The following is a 20,484-nucleotide window of genomic DNA, read 5'->3' as shown; positions in this document are numbered from 1 at the left end:
TGCAAAAACATCACTTTCCTGATTTAAAATAACCCCAACATGGCTTCATAGAAACCGCAAAACATTTATCCTCTCCAACAACATTTCAAAGGCCTTGAAAGATTTAACATTCCAAAGGTTGGCAAGGTAACCCTGATATAACCGATTTGTATACATGATGAAGAATGACAATAAAGGCTATGCTATTATCTTTTTGAAGAAGCTGACATTGGGGAGAGGTTGAAAAAAATATGTACAACAGCAAAATGGTTGTAACCTATGTTGGCAAGGTTCACCTAGGTTCATACATATGTGCCAGTCATTCTCGACTCTACGAGGCGGTGCTCATCTCCTTTTCAAAGCCAAAGAGCCAGCGCTGTCCGAAGACGTCTCTGTGGTCATGTGGCCGGCATGACTCAATGCCAAAGGCTCATGGAACGCTGTTATCTCCCCACCAAAGGTGCTTCCTATTTTTCTACTTGCCTTTTTTACGTGCTTTCAAACTGCTAGGTTGGCAGAAGCTGGGACAAGTCACGGGAGCTCACTCCGTTACGCGGCGCTAGGGATTCGAACCGCTGAACTGCCGACCGTTCTGATCGACCAGCTCAGCATCTTAAGCCACCGAGCCACCCTTGGGCCAAAGCAAGCCAATAACTTCAGATCCGAAGCGGCTGTGTGCACCCAGCCACTAAAATGCTGAGATCCACCAAATCAGGGAGGTTTTCCCCAAGCTGAGCTCAACTCTTTGTGACTTTAGGGACGTGATGTTTTTCTTGACGACAAAACAAATGCAAAATAGTGGCTTGGACAAGACAGGCAGTGGTTTATGGACAGGAACTAGAATTTGCAGTCAGCAAATCGAGATCCCTCATATAGGCTCCCTGTGTGCTTCCATCCATCGCTACGAAGATCTGCTGACTCTGCCTGCCTGCTGGTAAGTGAGCCGGGTTTTTTCTTTTATTTTTTTAATGTATTTTAAAATAATATTTTATTTATTGTGCATATGATTTTTTAAAATGGTGGTATTCTGTGTTGATTCTTTTTTTAAATTGTCTTAGACTATTTAAAAAAAGATTCTATCCAAAATAAATTGAAACAAGCCATTTTTAAAATTTCTATGCACAATACTTTGAAATGGACTCAGGAGTCATGATTGACACTGAGTGAATTTGCACTTTTAATAATCAGGAAGATACAATGGCATTGAAAAAAGTGACTGATGACCATTTTTCACACTTAGCGACCGTTGCGACCATTTTTCACACTTAGCGACCGTTGCAGCATCCTCATGGTCATGTGATCAAAATTTTGTTTGGCAACAGATTCATATTTATGCTGGTTTCAGTGTCCTGGGGTGACCTTTTGACAAAAAAATTTTTTTTTAATCAAGCCCCCCCCCCCCCCCCCTGCCCCGGGTCAAGGGCGTCCCTCTTTGCCAATCTGAAAATCTGGTCACCTTACTCATTGAGAACAACACTTCCACCTAAAATTTAGTTCTGGATTTTGTGCCACAACATTTTTTTTCACCAGTTTCGAACCCACAAATATTTTCTAAAATATTTTGGATTCCTTGGCATCAAGCGTGGCAAATAAGGAGCCCAGGCACTTCATATACACGTTACTTGTCCCAGCTTCTGCCAAACTAGCAGTTCAAAAGCACGTAAAAATGCAAGTAGAAAAATAGGAACCGCCTTTGGTGGGAAGGGAACAGCGTTCTGTGCACCTTCCGTGTTCAGTCATGCCAGCCACATGACCATGGAGATGTTTTTGGACAGCGCTGGCTCTTCGGCTTTGAAACTGAAATGAGCACCGCCCTCTAGAGTCGGGAACTAGTCGACTAGCACATATGTGCGAGGGGAACTTTTACCTTTACTACAAGAATCTGAACTGCTAATGGTCAAAGCAAATAGGAGATAGATAAGAGTCCATGGAATTCAAGGAGGGATGGATTTAGATATTTTGTGGGTACGAAAGGACTCAAGACTAATGACACGTTTGACCCCTCCCTCAGATTTAGCCTGGTCATTTCCTACTCCTGCTTCTGTTGGTGGTTTTCTTGCAGATGTTTCATTACCAAACTAGGTAACCTCATCAGTGCTATAAAGGAAGGAGGGTTGCATTATGTTATTATGCCCTGCAGCACTGATGAGGTTGTTAATGTAACATTTGCAAGAAAACCACCAAGTTTAGAGAGTACCAAGGATGCCTCAATTCAACCACGAACTACATATATTCCCTGCTATACATTTCTTAAATACCTAGGGGGGATCCTTTACATTTCCTGTTCTTTAGAAGGCCAGATCCTGAAGAGGAAACTCAAAGACTTTGGCCACCTAAGGAGAAGGAAGGACTCCCTGGAGAAGAGCCTCATGCTGGGAAAGATTGAGGGCTAAAAAAGAATGGGACGGTAGAGAATGAGGTGGCTGGATGGAGTCACCAAAGCAGTGAGCTTAGATGGACTCCAAAGGATGGTAGATGACAGGAAGGCCTGGAGGAACATTTTCCATGGGGTTGCGATGACTTCGCAACTAACAAAAACTTTACATGTATACTTTTAAGCGCTGTAAAAGGAAGTCTGAAGTCCCTTCTTTTCCTTCTACACATCTAGCTTTGTTTTATTCTTTCCCCCCTCTCTATATTCTGCATATTAAGCTCCTGTTAAGTGTTCAACCCCTTCTTCAAATGTTAACATATAAAGCTCCCGATGACACACACACCCCGTGGGGGGGCTGCCTGCTCTTTGCTGCCCCCTCATGGCCACTCGTTGCTCCTTCCAGCCCCCCCCCTCCAATCCACGTGCAATAAAGTACATTCAGGAGGAATCCGCCGGCGTGTTTGCAGTGGGATCAGCCCCCCCCACACACACACACGCATTTCCCACTGACTTCCTCCACAGGCAGAGCTAAACATGCAGAAAATGTCTTTTCACGGCTAAGCACAAACAAGGAAAGAAAGAGTTTAAAAAAACAAAAAACTGGGATTTAACCCTTAAGGGAAAATCCGGATTAAAGCCCCCCCCCCCTCCCGTCAGTCCCAGATTTTGAAAAAGGGGGATCAAGGCGCCTCCTCTCGCTCCCCCCCCCGCCCCAAATACGTCTCCAGGCGTTTGCAGCTGGAGAACCTGCCAGGTAGGCAGGCAGGCAGGCAGCCCGGAGTTTTTCTCGGACCTCGTTTGGCGTGGAAACTCTGGGGCATGGAACTGCCAGCCGCGAGTGGGATGCGCTGGCCGGAGGCGGAGCGGCGGTGGGCAGGGCACGCAGTGGAAACCTGAGCGAGATGCGCCTTGCGACGCCTGGCAAGCCCTTCCTTTCCCCGGAGAAGGGTTTGCATGCGGACGGTTCTTCTTTCCTTGGTTGCGCGCTTTTCTCCTTCGAGCGAGAAAGGTAAGAAGAGAAGGGGGAAAGGGATAGATAGATAGATAGATAGATAGATAGATAGATAGATAGATAGATAGATAGACAGACAGACAGACAGACAGACAGACAGACAGACAGACAGACAGACAGACAGACAAGAAGGGAGGGAGGGAGGGAGGGAGGAAGGAAGGAAAGAAAAGAAAAGGAAAAAGAGATGAAGGAAAGGGAAGGAAAAAGACAAAGAGGGGGAAGGAAAGAAAATTAAAGAAAAAAGAGATGAAGGGAAGGAAAAGAAAAAGAGATGAAGGGAAGGGAAGGAAAAAGAGATGAATGAAAGGAAAGTAAGGAAAATGAGATGAAGGAAAGGAAAAAGAGATGAAGGAAAGGAAAAAGAGATGAAGGAAAGGAAAGGAAAAAGAGATGAAGGAAAGGAAAAAGAGATGAAGGAAAGGAAAGTAAGGAAAATGAGATGAAGGAAAGGAAAAAGAGATGAAGGAAAGGAAAGGAAAAAGAGATGAAGGAAAGGAAAATGAGATGAAGGAAAGGAAAAAGAGATGAAGGAAAGGAAAAAGAGATGAAGGAAAGGAAAGGAAAAAGAGATGAAGGAAAGGAAAAAGAGATGAAGGAAAGGAAAGGAAAACGGGATGAATGGAAGGAAAGGAAAAAGAGATGAAGGAAAGGAAAAAGAGATGAAGGAAAGGAAAGGAAAAAGATGAATGGAAGGGAAGGAAAAAGAGATGAATGGAAGGGAAGGAAAAAGATGAAGGGAGGGGAAAGGGAGGTAAGAAAAGGCCTTTCTCTCTTCTTTCTTATTTTTCCTTGCATGTTTCCTCTTTCCAAAGAGCTTCCTCCGATCAGCCTTTGCATTTGCAGTCCAGTGGGGAGGGGGGGGGGCTGGGGACTGGGCTGGGCTGAGTCGAGGGAAGGGGGGGGGGAGAAAACGGAAGATGTTGACATTTCTTCTTTTGCCCTTGAGCTAAGCAGCTTGGCTGGGACTTTCGCTTCTGAAGTGCCAGCTCTGGCTGTGGGCCAGGGTGCTGGGCAAACCCAGCCCACTGGGGCTTATTTAAACCATAGTTAAACAAACCATGGCTTGGGGTGCTACAGAGAAAACCACCTGTTTCATACCTGGACAAGGATGGGTAGAAACGGCCCAGTTGCTTTTCTTTTGATGTAAGAACTAAAGAAAAGGTGTCCTTTAGTGTTTGTTGTTGTTCAGGTTGCTTAATTATTTTTATTTATTTATTTATTTATTTATTTATTTATTTATTTATTTATTTATTTATTTATTTATTTATTTATTTATTTATTTATTTATTTATTTATTTATTTATTTATTTATTTGCCAGGGGTTAAGGCATCAGGCTAGGAACCAGGAGATGGTGAGTTTTACTCCTACCTTAGGCATGAATACTGGTTAGGTGACTTTGGGCCAATCACCAGGAGACTGGGAGTTCTAGTCCCACCCTACCCGTGAAAGCTGGCTGGGTGACTTTGGGCCAATCCACTAGGAGACAATGAGTTCTAGTTCTGCCTTAGGTGCAAAACCAGATGAGTAACTTTGGGCCCATCACCAGGAGACTGGGAGTTCTAGTCCCACCTTAGCCATGAAAGCCGGCTGGGTGACTTTGGGCCAATCACTAGGAGACAATGAGTTTTAGTTCCGCCTTAGGCTCAAAAACGGATAGGTAACTTTGGGCCAATCACCAGGATACTGGGAGTTCTAGTCCCACCTTAGCCATGAAAGCCGGCTGGGTGACTTTGGGCCAATCAACTAGGAGACAATGAGTTCTAGTTCCGCCTTAGGTGCAAAACTATATGGATAACTTTGGGCCAATCACCAGGAGACTGGGAGTTCTAGTCCCACTTTAGCCATAAAAGCTAGCTGGATGAAATTTGGGCCAACCATTCTTTCTCATCCCTACCCACCTTACAGGGGTGTTGTTATGGGGAAAATAGGAGGCAGAAGCAGTATGAGACAACTTCATATTTATAAAAAAATAATAATAAAAGCAAGATAACCATCAGATAAGTAATAAATCTAAAGCCCCATCACTTTCTCCTAGAAGGTTAGAATCCGGGGAGAGTGATTATATTTAAATGTTAGGCTAAGACATTCTGTGCTTTGCTTAATTTTGCTTTATTTTGCTTTGCTTTGCTGTGGCTTGAACTCGGCTGTTTAAAAATACAGGGATTTAAACTTTCAAGGGAAAATCCCGACTGCAAACCATTTTATCCTAGCTTCCGCCGCTGTAAGAATCATTCGACCCATCAGGGTTAATTGTCACCCTTCACCCTCGCCTTGAGTTAATAAAACACAGCCGCTGTGTTGATTGGCAGAACCTTGACTCATAGGTCTTTGAAGACAATGGAGGCTTCCCACAAGGGCTGTGTTCTCAAGTGACATGTTACCAATCCTATTTCAGTGTGTTGAGGGTTTTTTTCTTTCTTTTTCTCACAACGATATCTAGCAGATCAATACAACAGTTCTGCAAGATTTGTTAAGATCAACAATACAAGATCAATACAACAGTTCTGCAAGATTTGTTAAGATCAACAATACAGACAGTGGTAGATTGGTAACCTCTATTCTATTCTGTCCTGTCCTGTCCTATTTTATTCTATCCTATCCTATCCTATCCTGTCCTATCCTATCCTACAAGATTTGTTAAGAACAGCAGTGCAAGACTGTGGTAGATTGCTATCCTAATTCTATTCTGTTCTTATAAGATTTGTAAAGATTAGCAGGGCAGAATGAAGTGGTGGTAGGATGGTAACTACAGATTAAAAACAGAGATAGAGATATAGAGCCGAGGTGGCGCAGTGGTTAAATGCAGCACTGCAGGCTACTTCAGCTGACTGCAGTTCAACAGTTCGGCTGTTCAAATCTCACCGGCTCAGGGTTGACTTAGCCTTCCATCTTTTCGAGGTGGGTAAAATGAGGACCCGGATTGTTGGGGGCAATATGCTGACTCTGTAAACCGCTTAGAGAGGGCTGAAAGCCCTATGAAGCGGTATATAAGTCTAACTGGTACTACTACTACTACTACTACTACTACTATTACTACTTCTACTATATCCCCCCCCCCCCGCCTGCCCATGCCATTCTGCTGAACACTTAATTCCTACAGCACTGTTTTAGGCCTAAATATTTACCAATGTAACAGGCTACATGGCTATTATCCTTCTCGTCTTCTAATCTTTCTCATCTTCTGGTTTTGGTGTCTTATGATTAATGATTGTAACTATGATCTATGTTATATGACCTATCATTTTGTTGCTTGTATGTACACTGAGAACTTATGCACTGGAAATAAATTCTTTGTGTGCAAATCACATTTGGCCAATAAAGAATTCTGTTCTGTTCTATTATACGTTATGTTACTCTACTCTTGCGAAGTCGTGTCCGACTCCAGTTCTTCCTGTCCTCTACCATCCTCTGGAGTCCATTGAAGCTCACGCCAACTGCTTTGGTGACTCCATCCAGCCACCTCCTTCTCTGCCATCCCCTTCTTCTTTTGCCCTCCATCGTTCCCAGCATGAAGCTCTTCTCCAGGGAGTCCTTCTTCCTTCTCATTAGGTGGCCAAAGTCTTTGAGTTTCCTCTTCAGGATCTGGACTTCTAAAGAGCAGTCAGGGTTGATCTCCTCTAGGACTGACCGGTTGGATTGCCTTTCAGTCCAAGGGACTCGCAGGAGTCTTCTCCAGCGCCAGAGTTCAACGGCCTCCATTCTTTGGCGCTCAGCCTTTCTTATGGTCCAACATTCACAGCCATCCATTGCAACTGGGAAAACCACAGCCTTGGCTATAAGCACTTATTTTGGCATGGTGATCTATGCTATATGCTATATCTATGCTATATAATCATTTTGTTGCTTGTATGTACACTGAGGCTTATGCACTGGAGATACATTTTTTGTGTGTGAGTCACATTTGGCCAATAAAAAATTCTGTTCTGTTCTATTATACGTTATGTTACTCTACTCTACTCTACTCTACTCTACTCTACTCCACTCCACTCCACTCCACTCCACTCCACTCCACTCCACTCCACTCCACTCCACTCCACTCCACTCTATTCTAAACAAGATTTGTTAAGATAAAGGGTCCAGACTGTAGTAGGGGTGGTAGGTTGATAACCAAGTGGAGATGTGAACTATATCTTCTAGGCCAGGGGTCAGCAACCTTAAACACTCAAAGAGCCATTTGGACCCATCTCCCACAGAAAAGAAAGCACCGGGAGCCACAAAACCCTGTTGACATCTAAAATGAAGATAGCACTGCATATATAATTTTTTTTTACCTTTATGCTATGTATAAAAAAAAGCGTGTTGCATTTGTGAAATCAATGAACTGCTACAGAGAAAATGATTTTTTAAATCTCTGCATGCAACAAAAACATGTTGAACTCCGGAGGGGAAAAAAGATGGGTCAAAAACCTCAATAAATCAAGTGCTGGGCGCGTGTCGCAGATTGGCAGTTGTGACGCGTATTTTGAGCGACAGGGAGCTGCAGCAGAGGGATGAAAGAGCCACATGCGGCTCCAGAGCCACAGATTGCCGACCCTTGTTCTAGGGTGACACTTTCACCAACATGATAACTTTTCTGTGTTAGTGCGAAGTAATCCCTGCCCAGCCTAGCAGTGCTTCTTTATTTTCTGTTCTTTGCTGTTTCAGGAAATGTATACCTAACAGTGGCTGCAGTAGCATATTTCTGGTTTTATGGAAGATCCACCTTTTTAAAAAATATATATTTTTATTCTTTTTAAACAAAACAACACATACAAAACAAAGCAAGAAAAAAAAAACCACTTTCCTCCATTTCATCAAGTATGTCGTTTGGTTACAGGTTTTGTGCATCAATTCTTAAGATTAAGAATAACATGACTGGTTTGCATTGAACGTAACTGAATATTTCGCTGTCATTGAGCCGAGGTGGCGCAGTGGTTAGGGTGCAGTACTGCAGGCCACTTCAGCTGACTGTTATCTGCAGTTCAGCAGTTCTAATCTCACCGGCTCAAGGTTGACTCAGCCTTCCATCCTTCCGAGGTGGGTGAAATGAGGACCCAGACTGTGGGGGCGATATGCTGACTCTGTAAACCGCTTAGAGAGGGCTGAAAGCCCTATGAAGCGGTATATAAGTCTAACTGCTATTGCTATTATGAGTTCAAATTACCATTAATATTCTTTCATTTGTAACAATCCTTATTTCCTTGAATTCATAATTATCTATCAAATAACAATAAGTCTTTAAAGTATTATAATATCACCTATTTCTAAGGAGAAAAAGCGGAGATTAGAACAAAGAATTCCCATTAATTTATAATATACGTTCATATTTTCAATTGACCATAATGTCACCAATCATCCAGAGTTCCAAAAACAGTTTTCCATTATTAATTATTAATCCATATAGTGGTTAAGTATTTCAAATCATATGTATATCAATTGTTCATTACATCATCATTGGTCCGTTTAATATACAAAGGTCTTTCTAATATAAAATGGTCACCCAAATGCAATTTTACCAAAGTGTTCAAATCATCCCACTCTTATACATTGAGATCATTATTGTCCTTTATATATCATGTGAATAGTGCTCTATATCATAACAAGAAAAAAACTTCATAACACCACTTTTGCTCTTAATATCGTGGTCTTTCCCACCTTCCAATTAACTTGACAGGTAGGTAAATATTGTGCTGTTCCCATGGTTTTGACAGGGCAAAGATTGCAGGAAACAAGGATCATCCAAGACAGAATAAAACTTGAAACGCAAACCTTAATAGCTCAGTTGCTTTTCTCATTTTTGTAAAACACTCAAAGGAAACAGAAATCGTAGCTGTTAAGAAAATCACACCCAGGGATACATTCCAGGAAGCTGAAGTGTGTACTTAGTGGAGAAAAGAAAGCTTTAGCAGTTAAGATTTCTGACAACTTTAGTGGAAAGTTTTTAGCAGCAATGAGTTTTAATGTTGCAAGCTGCTAGAATTGCGTTTTGTAAAGTGTTTTTCCTCTCTTACCCCCTTGTACATTAACACATTCTTAATGTAAAAGCTATTCTCACCAGTAACAGGAAATGAGCTTATCCAAGCTGTGGTCAAAGTGGAAGATATCTCTACAAGATACAATCTTTTGGGTGTAAACCACAGTTTCTATAGTAGGTTAAAAAAAAAAAGAAAGCAGGAAACTCACCTACGTTTTTCTGGTATGCAACTCATTCATGTTCTAATATTAAAACTGTTTAAATGACAGCAACAACAAAATCAGTTATTTTATCCCGTAACCTCACTGTAAGTGTGTTGATTTGTCTTTGTGGAATTAGAATGGAATAGAACAGTGTTTCTCAACCTTGTCAACTTGAAGATGTCTGGACTTCAACTCCCAGAATCCCCCAGCCAGCATTCGCTGGCTGGGGAATTCTGGGAGTTGAAGTCCAGACATCTTCAAGTTGACAAGGTTGAGAAACACTGGAATAGATAGAACCATGATGGGGAACCTGTGGCACACAAAGCCATTTCAAAGGGCACGCAAGGCTGCCCTGTCAGCTCTAGAGCGCATGTGCGCGCTGGCCAGCAGCTGATTTCGGCCTTCATTTTCGGCTGTTTTTTGCCCTCCGGAGGCTTCCCTGAAGCCACCGGAAGGTGAAAAACAAGGCAATGCGCAAACCGGAAGTTCAAGAACGGACATCCGGGTTGCCCATAGGGCCGTTTTTCACCCTCCGGAGGGAAGCCTCCTAAAGCCTCCAGAGAGCGAAAAATGGGTAAACCGTACCTTTGTGTGGCAAAAGCAGGGGAATGTTTGGAATGGAATGTTTATTTCACTTGTATGCCGCCCTATTCCCGAGGGACTCAGGGCGGCTAACAAACCAAAGTGGGGGGGAGATACAAACAACAAACAAGACAAAACAAGTTAAAAGATAAACAACAGTCTCAACAATTTTGAGTGGGGCTGGGAACTCATCAGCCCCAGGCCTGCCGAAATAGCCAGGTCTTGATGGCTTTGCGGAAAGCCTGAAGAGTGGTGAGGGTCCGGATCTCCACGGGGAGATCGTTCCAGAGGGCCGGGGCAGCCACAGAGAAGGCCCTCCCCCGAGTAGTCGACAGTCGACATTGACTAGCAGATGGTATTCGGAGGAGGCCCAATCTGTGGGATCTAATTGGTCGTAGGGAGGTAATTGGCAGGAGACAGTCTCTCAAGTACCCAGGTCCAATACCATGTAGGGCTTTAAAAGTAACGACTAGCACCTAGGGCAGGGGGGTGACATGCACATGTGTTGGGGGTTGTGCACGCATGCACGGGGGGCACGCACATGCACGGGGGGAGGGCGCATAGAATTATGGGTATGCCCGACCTCCCTGCTCCCCCCCCCGCTTTTGGCACGCGATGGCAAAAAGGTTAGCCATCGCTGGAATAGAATAACAGAGTTGGAAGGGATCTTGGAGGTCTTCTAGTCCAACCCCCTGCCTAGGCAGGAAACCCTACACCACTTTAGACAAATTGCTATCCAACATCTTCTTAAAGACTTCCAGTGTTGGAGCATTCACAACTTCTGGAGGCAAGTTGTTTCACTGGTTAATTGTTCTCACGGTCAATAAATTTCTCCTTGGTTTTAGGTTGCTTCTCTCCTTGAATAAGGTTTGGGAATGACAGTGTAGGGCTTAGCAGATGTGGTCTTGCCAATTATAGCTTATTACCAACCATGGTTAAGTAAATATTTTGACATAATATGGAAGGGAAGTTTGTTTGGCCAGCTAAGTTGCCTGAGTTTATTGTGCTTTATTAAATCAACGGAAATAACAGATAACCTGAGGCAATGAAAAATTACGCGTGAATCTTTCAGCGTTATAACAATATTGACCCATTATGTAGTCTAAAATAACCTTATAAATAGCCCCTGTAAAGTATAAGATTAGTGATATGATACAAATCAGCTGTAAGGACAGGACTCGGTTAAATTTAGTGGTATGTTTAGGTAAAGGTAAAGGTTCCAGATTCACTTAACAACCGTGTTACTGACTTAACAACGGCAGGGATTAACTTAACAATGATGGCAAGAAAAGTTGTAAAATGGGGCAAAATTCGCAATTGTGTCGCTTAGGAACTTTGGGCTCAATTGGAGTCGTAAATCAAGGACTACCTATATGAAAATCCAAGCAATAGGGACTGAATGCATTTCTCAGACATGAATGTTTTTAGAAATACTTTCCCCCTAAGCAAATAGAGTAGAGTAGAGTAAAATAGAATAGAATAGAATAGAATATGGAATAGAATAGAATAGACTAGAATAGAATATAGAATGGAATAAAATAGAATGGAATGGAATAGAATAGAATATAGAATGGAATAGAATAGAATATAGAATGGAATAAAATAGAATGGAATGGAATGGAATAGAATAGAATATAGAATGGAATGGAATGTAGAGTAGAGTAGAGTAGAATATGGAATAGAATAGAATATAGAACAGAACAGAATAGAATAGAATAGAATAGAATAGAATAGAATAGAATAGAATGTAGAGTAGAGTAGAATATGGAATAGAATAGAAAATAGAATAGAATAGAATTCTTTATTGGCCAAATGTGATTGGACAGACAAGGAATTTGTCTTTGGCGCAAATCTCACTGTACGTAAAAAGACAAAATACATTCGTCATGAATCATAAGGTAGAACACTTAATGTTAGTCATAGGGTATAAATAAGCAATTAAATCATAAAAGAAAACATAAGGATACAAGCAACAAAGTTACAGTCACACAGTCATACGTGGGAGGAGATGGGTGATAGGAAGATGAGAAGATTAATAGTAGTGCAGACTTAGTAAATAATTTGTCAGTGTTGAGGGAATTGTTTGTTCAGCAGAGTGATGGGGTTCGGGGAAAAACTTGTTATTCCCTCTCCACTTTGCCATGGACTGGCAATTCTTTCTTTGGAAGGAAGAATCAGAAGGTTGGAAAGGAAGGGAAACTGTATATTATACTTTATTGGTAGGCAATATTAATTACTGTTCCCAAGGTACGTGTCCTTTCCAAGATAAGGTTATTGGCAGGTTGGCAATGATTTACAAGGAAAGCACCATCTTCTTATTTTCTGGTGGGTTTTTTTCTACTAATGGAAATCTAAGATTATAAAAGGGAAAATGTAAGGGTAACTGCAGAAGAGCACTGGACTTCCTTCTCATTCTGGATTTGGATTTGAGGTGTCATCATCGTTGGTTGTGATGGTGGGATAATTTTATTGCTTGGAATCCCATTTGTGGTTTTTCCCCAGCTATTTCCTCTTCTGTTTTCTCCAGAACTCTTGGGAAGCGGATCAGATTATTTAGCTGCTGAAGAATAGCTCGTCTCTGCCGTCGTCATGGGATCTGGTTTGATCTATGCATCTGTGCTCCTCCTGTGCTTCTGGTTACGTGAAGGGAATTCACAGAACCTCATCAATGACCAAAAGATGAAGACGACCCTCCTGATCAATGAGGTCAACGCAGATAATCCAGGAGATGACACCATGGAGTATTTGGAACTCTACCACGTCAGCGGACAAAGAGTCGCTTTGAACGGATATCATTTAGTCCTCTACAACGGGAAGGGAAATGTAGCCTACAAAGTCTTGGATCTTGGCAACCTTTTCACAGATGACCAGGGTTTTCTCCTGGTTGGGTCTGGCAACCTTGTCCCAAGGCCAGCTATCATCCTCCCGAAGGGCAGCATCCAGAACGGGCCGGATGCAATTGCTCTCTATTTTGGGAGGTCAAACTTGTACGTAGGCATGCCTGTAAACAATGAAAATTTGGTAGATGCTTTGGTTCATAAATCTAACAAAAGGGACAAAGCTGATGAGTTGGTTCGCGTTCTGACCCCTGGCACAGAACCTTTCTTGGAGGACCCTTCATTCCGGATCACCGACGATGAGTCTATGGAGAGGTGCCAAGGGATGGATTCTCAAAGGTTCTTCCAACTAGGGGCACCAACTCCAGGCTCAGATAACCACTGCATTCCTTTCTCACAGCTGAACACCTCCGTTGGGCTGATCAATGAGGTTAAGTTGGCCTCCTCTCCTGGAGACGCTGAGTTTGTGGAGCTCCAAGGCCACCCTTCTGTAGAGGTGAAGGACCTGGTGCTGGTGCTGGTGGAAGGAAGCACCCAAAAGATCTACTCTGTCATGGAGGTCAAGGGTGAAACGTCTCCTGATGGGTTACTTCTGTTGGGTTCAGGACTGTCCAAAATTCCAGGTAGAGCTAGATACTTTGTCTATATCTATTTGTCCAGTTTCTGACATAGGATCCATTGGCCACTAGGATCAATAGCCATTGGCTAGCTCATATAACATATTAGGAAATTCTGCCACCCCCCCCTCAAAGTGGTTGTAAATTGAGGACTATCTGTAATCCTTGATTTACAACCATTTGTTTAGTAACTGTTCAAATTGATAATGGCAGTGAAAAAAGGTGAGTTAGGACCATTTTTAACACTTATGAGACTTGTGGCATGGTCACGTGACCAGAATTCGGCCACTTAGCAACTGGTTCATATTTATGATGGTCGCCCTGACCTGGGGTCATCTGATCCCCTTTTGCGACTTTCTTGTCGATCAGAAAGGTCGGCAGTTCAGCGGTTCGAATCCCTAGTACCGCGTAACGGAGTGAGCTGGGACAATATTTCCCCCCATGCTCCAGTTTTGTGGGTAGATAGATGTTTTCCCAGTCTAGTCTTATAACCAGATTCTGTACCTAAGGGAGATAAGAACCTAGACTTTTACACTTCTGTCCATCACTTTAATCTAATTTAATACAATATATCTGCTTATCATTGTTCCAATAGTGCCCTACCCAGCAACTAGGCTTTTGCTCTTCATATTTAACGTCCACATAGAATGTGTGATTGGGAAAATTCATATGCATTCCCTAACCACATCACTGGAACAGAAGTTAAACAAATGGTATTTTGTTTGTTATAAATAAGTGGCATTATTTTTGCATCCATATGCACAAAAACATTGTAGGCTTATATTTTCACCTCTTTCCAAATTGGTACTTTCAATATTTCTTAACCTGAAATTGTCCATTTGTTCCCCTTATAGTAATAAAATTTGTCCCAGCTTCTGCCAACCTAGCAGTTGGAAAGCACGTCAAAAATGCTAGTAGAAAAAATAGGAACCACCTTTAGTGGGAAGGGAACACCTTTCCGTGCGCCTTGGGCGTTGAGTCATGCCGGCCACATGACCACGGAGACGTCTTCGGACAGCGCTGGCTCTTCAGCTTTGAAACGGAGATGAGCACCGCCCGCTAGAGTTGGGAACGACTAGCACATATGTGCGAGGGGAACGTTTACCTTTACATTTAATGAGTGAAGTCAATGAGGAAGCCAGATTTGCTTAACAACTGTGATGCTAACTTGACAACCGCAGGGGATTCACTTAACCAATGCAGCAAGAAAGGTCGTAAAATGGGCAAAGCTCACTTAACAAAGGTCTCACTTAGTAACAGAAATGTTGGGCTCCACTGCAGTCTTAAGTTGAGGACTAGCTGTACCTCTATAGGCATCCTTTAATAATGCTACCAATAATGTTCTCTTTCTTTCAGAGGGCGCAGCTCACTTTCAGAATTTCACTTTCCACCAGAATTCCAGCACCACCTCCCTTCTGAAAGCAGGAACCAACGCCGTTGCCCTCTATGGTGGGTCCATCAGCCACTTTGTGGTGGGCTCCAGAATCACGTCGACACCAGCCCTTCTGGATGCCTTGGTGTACACAACGGTGGAGCAGCTGAGTTCAGAGCTGCTGGACATCTTGACCCCTGGGAAGCCTCCCTTCTACGTGAGCAAACAGTAAGGAAGTGGGATGCAAGCCGAAATGTTCTGTGAACCCTTGCAGAAAACCTGGGCCATGCCGAAACAGATTCCCAAATTTTAGGTCTAGAAAATGAGGGGCACAAAGAAATTTGAGAACTGCTATTTGGGGCAGGTAAAAATATGCATTTATGGCACAGCACAACAATCAGGAAAACCCCAAGGGAAGTTGTACTGCTACCTTTGATCCATTCAACAGTCTGATTTACCTGTTGGCTGAATTGTTGTTGTTGTTAGTTGCGAAGTCGTGTCCGCCCATCGCTACCCCATGGACAATGTCCCTCCAGGCCTTTCGGTCCTCTACCATCCTCTGGAGTCCATTTAAGCTCATGCTGACTGCTTGGTGACTGCATCCAGCCACCTCCTTCTCTGTCATCCCCTCCTTCTGCTGCCCTCCATCATTCCCAGCATGAGGCTCTTCTCCAGTGAGTTCTTCCTTCTCATTAGGTGGCCAAAGTCTTTGAGTTTCCTCTTCAGGATCTGGACTTCTAAAGAGCAGCCAGGGTTGATCTCCTCTAGGACCGACCGGTTGGATGGCCTTGCAGTCCAAGGGACTCGCAGGAGTCTTCTCCAGCACCATCGTTCAAAGGCCTCCATTCGTTGGTGCTCAGCCTTCCTTATGGTCCAACCTTCACAGCCATCCATTGCAACTGTGAAAACCATAGCCTTGATTATATGCATTTTTGTTGGCAGGGTAATACAGTCAAAGTCTACCTGTATTAAAATTGTTTTGGCCATTTCTCTGCTTCCAATATATTCTTCCGGCCTTTCCCTTTGGTTAATTATGGAACTTTTTCTTCCCCACCGACAATTTTTATCAGATCCCAGGCGGCTGGTGCATCTGTCAGCCGGTGCCTCTGCTGCTCCGTCTCCGGCGATTCCTCCTCTTACGCCCTCACCAAGCCCACACCTTTGCAGTTCAACGACTGCCCGAAGATGCGCTTTAGCCAAAAAGTTTCCTTTTGTTTTCAGGTAACAGGTAAGCGCTACCTGGGGACAGTGGGGGAACGGGTGAATTGAAGCCTGGGATTGCACCAAATGTACTGTGATAAGTTAATGGGAAAGACCTCCGGGGAAGAGGCCAAGAAATGCTACCAAGGGAACAGTCAGATAACCCTCAGCTAGATAATGGATCGGGCAAGGGGATCAGAAGGGACCCTCCCTAGTTTCTCAGGCTATAAAAGAGACTGAGGAAGATTTAAAATAGAAATCAAAGTGAAATTCAAAGTGACAATAAATTTATTCTTCTTTTCTTTTCTTTTCTTTTCTTTTCTTTTCTTTTCTTTTCTTTTCTTTTCTTCTCTCTTCTCTTCTCTTCTCTTCTCTTCCCTTCCCTTCCTTCCCCTCCCTTCCCTTCCTATTCCTATTCTACTCTACTCTACTCTACTCTACTCTACTCTACTCTACTCTACTCTACTCTACTCTACTCTACTCTACTCTACTCCTATTCCACTCCACTCCACCCTATATATTCTATATTCTATATTCTATATTCTATATTCTATATTCTATATTCTATATTCTATATTCTATATTCTATATTCTATATTCTATATTCTATATTCTATATTCTATATTCTATATTCTATATTCTATATTCTATATTCTATATTCTATATTCTATATTCTATATTCTATATATTCTATTCTCTGTTCTGTTCTCTATTTTATGCTGTTCTGTTCTCTATTCTATACTGTGCTGTGCTATTCTATTCGCTATGCTATTCTATGCTATGCTATCCTATCCTATCCTATTTTCAGACTTGCAAGATTCTGTTAATGCAGATTCTATTAACTGCAAAAATCCTGATCCTTTGCAACCGAGAGGAAGGGTGTAAACGCATTAAGTAAACCAAGTAGAGATAAAAGCCTTATAAAAGTAGAAATAAAAACCGTATAACCTTATATCTCTTATCTCTTCCTTTCATCTTTCTCCTGTGCCTTTTGTAAGATTGCCAACTGAAACCTCAGGACGAAAGCACGATACAGAGAGTTTTGGCCCAGTCTCTGGAGAAACGATGCAACTGCAGCTTTTCCCCAGCGTATTTCAAAGGTAAGCTATGTGGTACATTTCTCTCGGAGTGCTTCAACCCCTGTGGTTTAAAAAAAGCCACAGTAGAAAGAGACAACGAAGACGATGGTTCCAGGTTTTTACAAAACCATCCAAGTAAGATCCTTACTTGGAGACACAGTGACTCAGTGGCTAAGACCCTGAGCGTATAGATCAGAAAGATTGGCAGTTTCAGCGGTTTGAATCCCTAGCACCGCCTAATGGAGTGAGCTCCCGTCACTTGTCCCAGCTTCTGCCAACCTAGCAGTTCGAAAGCATGTAAAAAAATGCAAGTAGAAAAATAGGAACCACTTTTGGTGGGAAGGTAACAGCGTTCCATGCGCCTTCAATGTTTAGTCATGCCGGCCACATGAACAGGGAGACGTCTTCGGACAGTGCTGGCTCTTCGGCCTTGAAACAGAGATGAGCACCGTCCCCTAGAGTTGGGAACAACTAGCACATATGTGCGAGGGGAACCTTTACCTTTATCTTAAGACCCTTACCAAGCTCACAAAGGCAGTTAAGGTGTCACTGGATAAACGAACAAATGTGTGGAAAATGTCGTAACACGATGGCTGAAAAAAAAGGGAAAGAAAATTTGTTGGTGTCCTTTCATGGCTTAATCTGTTGCAGAGAAGAAGATCAGTTGGCTGGTTCATTGAATTGTGCAAACGAATAGTCTGAATGTAATAAATCAGTTGATGAAACAGCCGTTTGCGTTTATTTACTTTATTATGGTTTGTGTTACTCCTTGATCTTCTCGTGTGTGTTGAGTATAGGTCACAAAATGTAAAAAAAAGAGAAGAAGAAATGAAATTTAGAAGAGATTCAGATCGATGCTAATAGGTAGCGAAAGTTATTTGGGAAAGAAATTTGTACAGATTGAGGCCAACAATGAGATTTTCCTTTCGCTCCTCTCGTAACGCAGATCCTGTTTTAACCTGTGAAGGCAGAGAAATGACTTTCACTGCCGTCATGAGTGCCCGGTCAACAGACCAGCTGGACCGTGAGTTGAGGTCCCTCTCAATGATGGAGAAGAGTGAAGAACGGTTTCGTTTTGGAAACCAGAACAACAGTATGGCGATGAAGACTTGTTCAAGCAGTGCAGATGGGACAGGCACACCTCCAGGTACGGTAGTCCGGAATGACTAGCACATAGAATCCGGAATGACTAGCACATAGAGTCCGGAATGACTAGCACATAGAGTCCGGAATGACTAGCACACAGAGTCCGGAATGACTAGCACATAGAGTCCGGAATGACTAGCACATAGAGTCCGGAACGACTAGCACACAGAGTCCGGAATGACTAGCACATAGAGTCCGGACTAGCACATAGAGTCCGGAATGACTAGCACATAGAGTCTGGAATGACGAGCACATAGAGTCCGGAATGACTAGCACATGGAGTCCAGAATGATTAGCACATAGAGTCCGGAATGACTAGCACATAGAGTCCGGAATGATTAGCACATAGAGTCCGGAATGACTAGCACATATAGTCCGGAATGAATAGCACATAGAGTCCGGAATGACTAACACATAGAGTCCGGAATGACTAGCACATAGAGTCCGGAATGACTGGTTCCACCACAAAACCGCGTTCGACTAAAGCGCGCTCGACTAAACCGCGTAGCTGATGTCATCACAGTGCGACGAAAAAAGCACGCTGTGAACGATAAAGCTAAAATTAACCCCTAAACCTAAACCTAACCCCCCTAAACCTAACCCTAAACCTAACCCTAAACCTAACCCTTAACCTAACCCTAAACCTAACCCTAAACCTAACCCTAACCCTAACCCTTAACCTAACGCTAACCCTAAACCTAAACCTAACCCTTAACCTAACCCTAACCCTAACCCTAACCCTAACCCTAACCCTAACCCTAACCCCAAACCTAAACCTAACCCTTACTTTAACTTGAATCGGCTTGCTTTCAAAGAGCTTTTTAAAGCGCCCTTTTTTCTCCGCGGTCGCTGTTGTCGCCCTGCTGATGATGTCAGCGACGCGGTTTAATCGGGCGCGCTTTAGTGGAGCGCGGTTTTGTCGTGCCACGGGAATGACTAGCACATAGAGTCCAGAATGACTAGCACATAGAGTCCGGAATGACTTAGCACATAGAGTACGGAATGACTAGCACATAGAGTACGGAATTACTAGCTCATAGAGTCCAGAATGATTAGCACATAGAGTCCAGAATGAATAGCACATAGAGTCCGGAATGACTAGCACATAGAGTCCAGAATGAATAGCACATAGAGTCCGGAATGACTAGCACATAGAGTCCGGAATGACTAGCACATAGAGTCCAGAATGACTAGCACATAGAGTCCGGAATGACTTAGCACATAGAGTACGGAATGACTAGCACATAGAGTACGGAATTACTAGCTCATAGAGTCCAGAATGATTAGCACATAGAGTCCAGAATGAATAGCACATAGAGTCCGGAATGACTAGCACATAGAGTCCAGAATGAATAGCACATAGAGTCCGGAATGACTAGCACATAGAGTCCGGAATGACTAGCACATAGAGTCCAGAATGACTAGCACATAGAGTCCGGACTAGCACATAGAGTCCGGAATGACTAGCACATAGAGTCCGGAATGACTAGCACATAGAATCCGGAATGACTAGCACATAGAGTACGGAATGACTAGCACATAGAGTACGGAATGACTAGCTCATAGAGTCCGGAATGATTAGCACATAGAGTCCAGAATGAATAGCACATAGAGTCCGGACTAGCACATAGAGTCCGGAATGACTAGCACATAGAATCCGGAATGACGAGCACATAGAATCCGGAATGACTAGCACATAGAGTACGGAATGACTAGCACATAGAGTCCGGAATGACTGGTTCCACCACAAAACCGCGTTCGACTAAAGCGCGCTCGACTAAACCGCGTAGCTGACGTCATCACAGTGCGACGAAAAAAGCACGCTGTGAACGATAAAGCTAAAATTAACCCCTAAACCTAAACCTAACCCCCCTAAACCTAACCCTAACCCTAAACCTAACCCTAAACCTAACCCTTAACCTAACCCTAAACCTAACCCTAAACCTAACCCTTAACCTAACGCTAACCCTAAACCTAACCCTAACCCTAAACCTAACCCTAACCCTAACCCTTAACCTAACCCTAACCCTAACCCTAACCCTAAACCTAACCCTTACCTTAACTTGAATCGGCTTGCTTTCAAAGCGCTTTTTAAAGCGCCCTTTTTTCTCCGCGGTTGCTGTTGTC

At 43.1% G+C, this 20,484-nt stretch overlaps 1 protein-coding gene across 2 annotated transcripts in view; it reads left to right on the top strand.

The window, feature by feature from the left end:
* Positions 1 to 3,096: 3,096 nt before the first annotated feature.
* LOC106541801 (uncharacterized) overlaps positions 3,097 to 20,484 on the top strand; it is a 32,297-nt gene continuing 14,909 nt past the window's right edge. For both annotated transcript variants that reach the window (XM_087728573.1, XM_087728572.1), the window contains exons 1-6: positions 3,097 to 3,362; positions 12,632 to 13,564; positions 14,915 to 15,158; positions 16,001 to 16,158; positions 17,131 to 17,232; positions 18,158 to 18,358. In XM_087728573.1, coding sequence (XP_087584699.1) covers positions 12,694 to 13,564; positions 14,915 to 15,158; positions 16,001 to 16,158; positions 17,131 to 17,232; positions 18,158 to 18,358 — 1,576 coding nt within the window. In that variant the 5' untranslated portion in view covers positions 3,097 to 3,362; positions 12,632 to 12,693. The remainder of the gene's footprint in view (positions 3,363 to 12,631; positions 13,565 to 14,914; positions 15,159 to 16,000; positions 16,159 to 17,130; positions 17,233 to 18,157; positions 18,359 to 20,484) is intronic.

Source organism: Thamnophis sirtalis, unplaced genomic scaffold (assembly GCF_051295495.1).
Source record: "Thamnophis sirtalis isolate CommonGarterSnake01/CBP01778 unplaced genomic scaffold, rThaSir2_p1.2 scaffold_14, whole genome shotgun sequence".
In the NCBI taxonomy this organism is placed as follows: domain Eukaryota; kingdom Metazoa; phylum Chordata; class Lepidosauria; order Squamata; family Natricidae; genus Thamnophis; species Thamnophis sirtalis.
The sequence above is the reverse complement of the archived record's forward strand: the minus strand, read 5'-3'. Positions and strand labels throughout refer to the sequence as shown.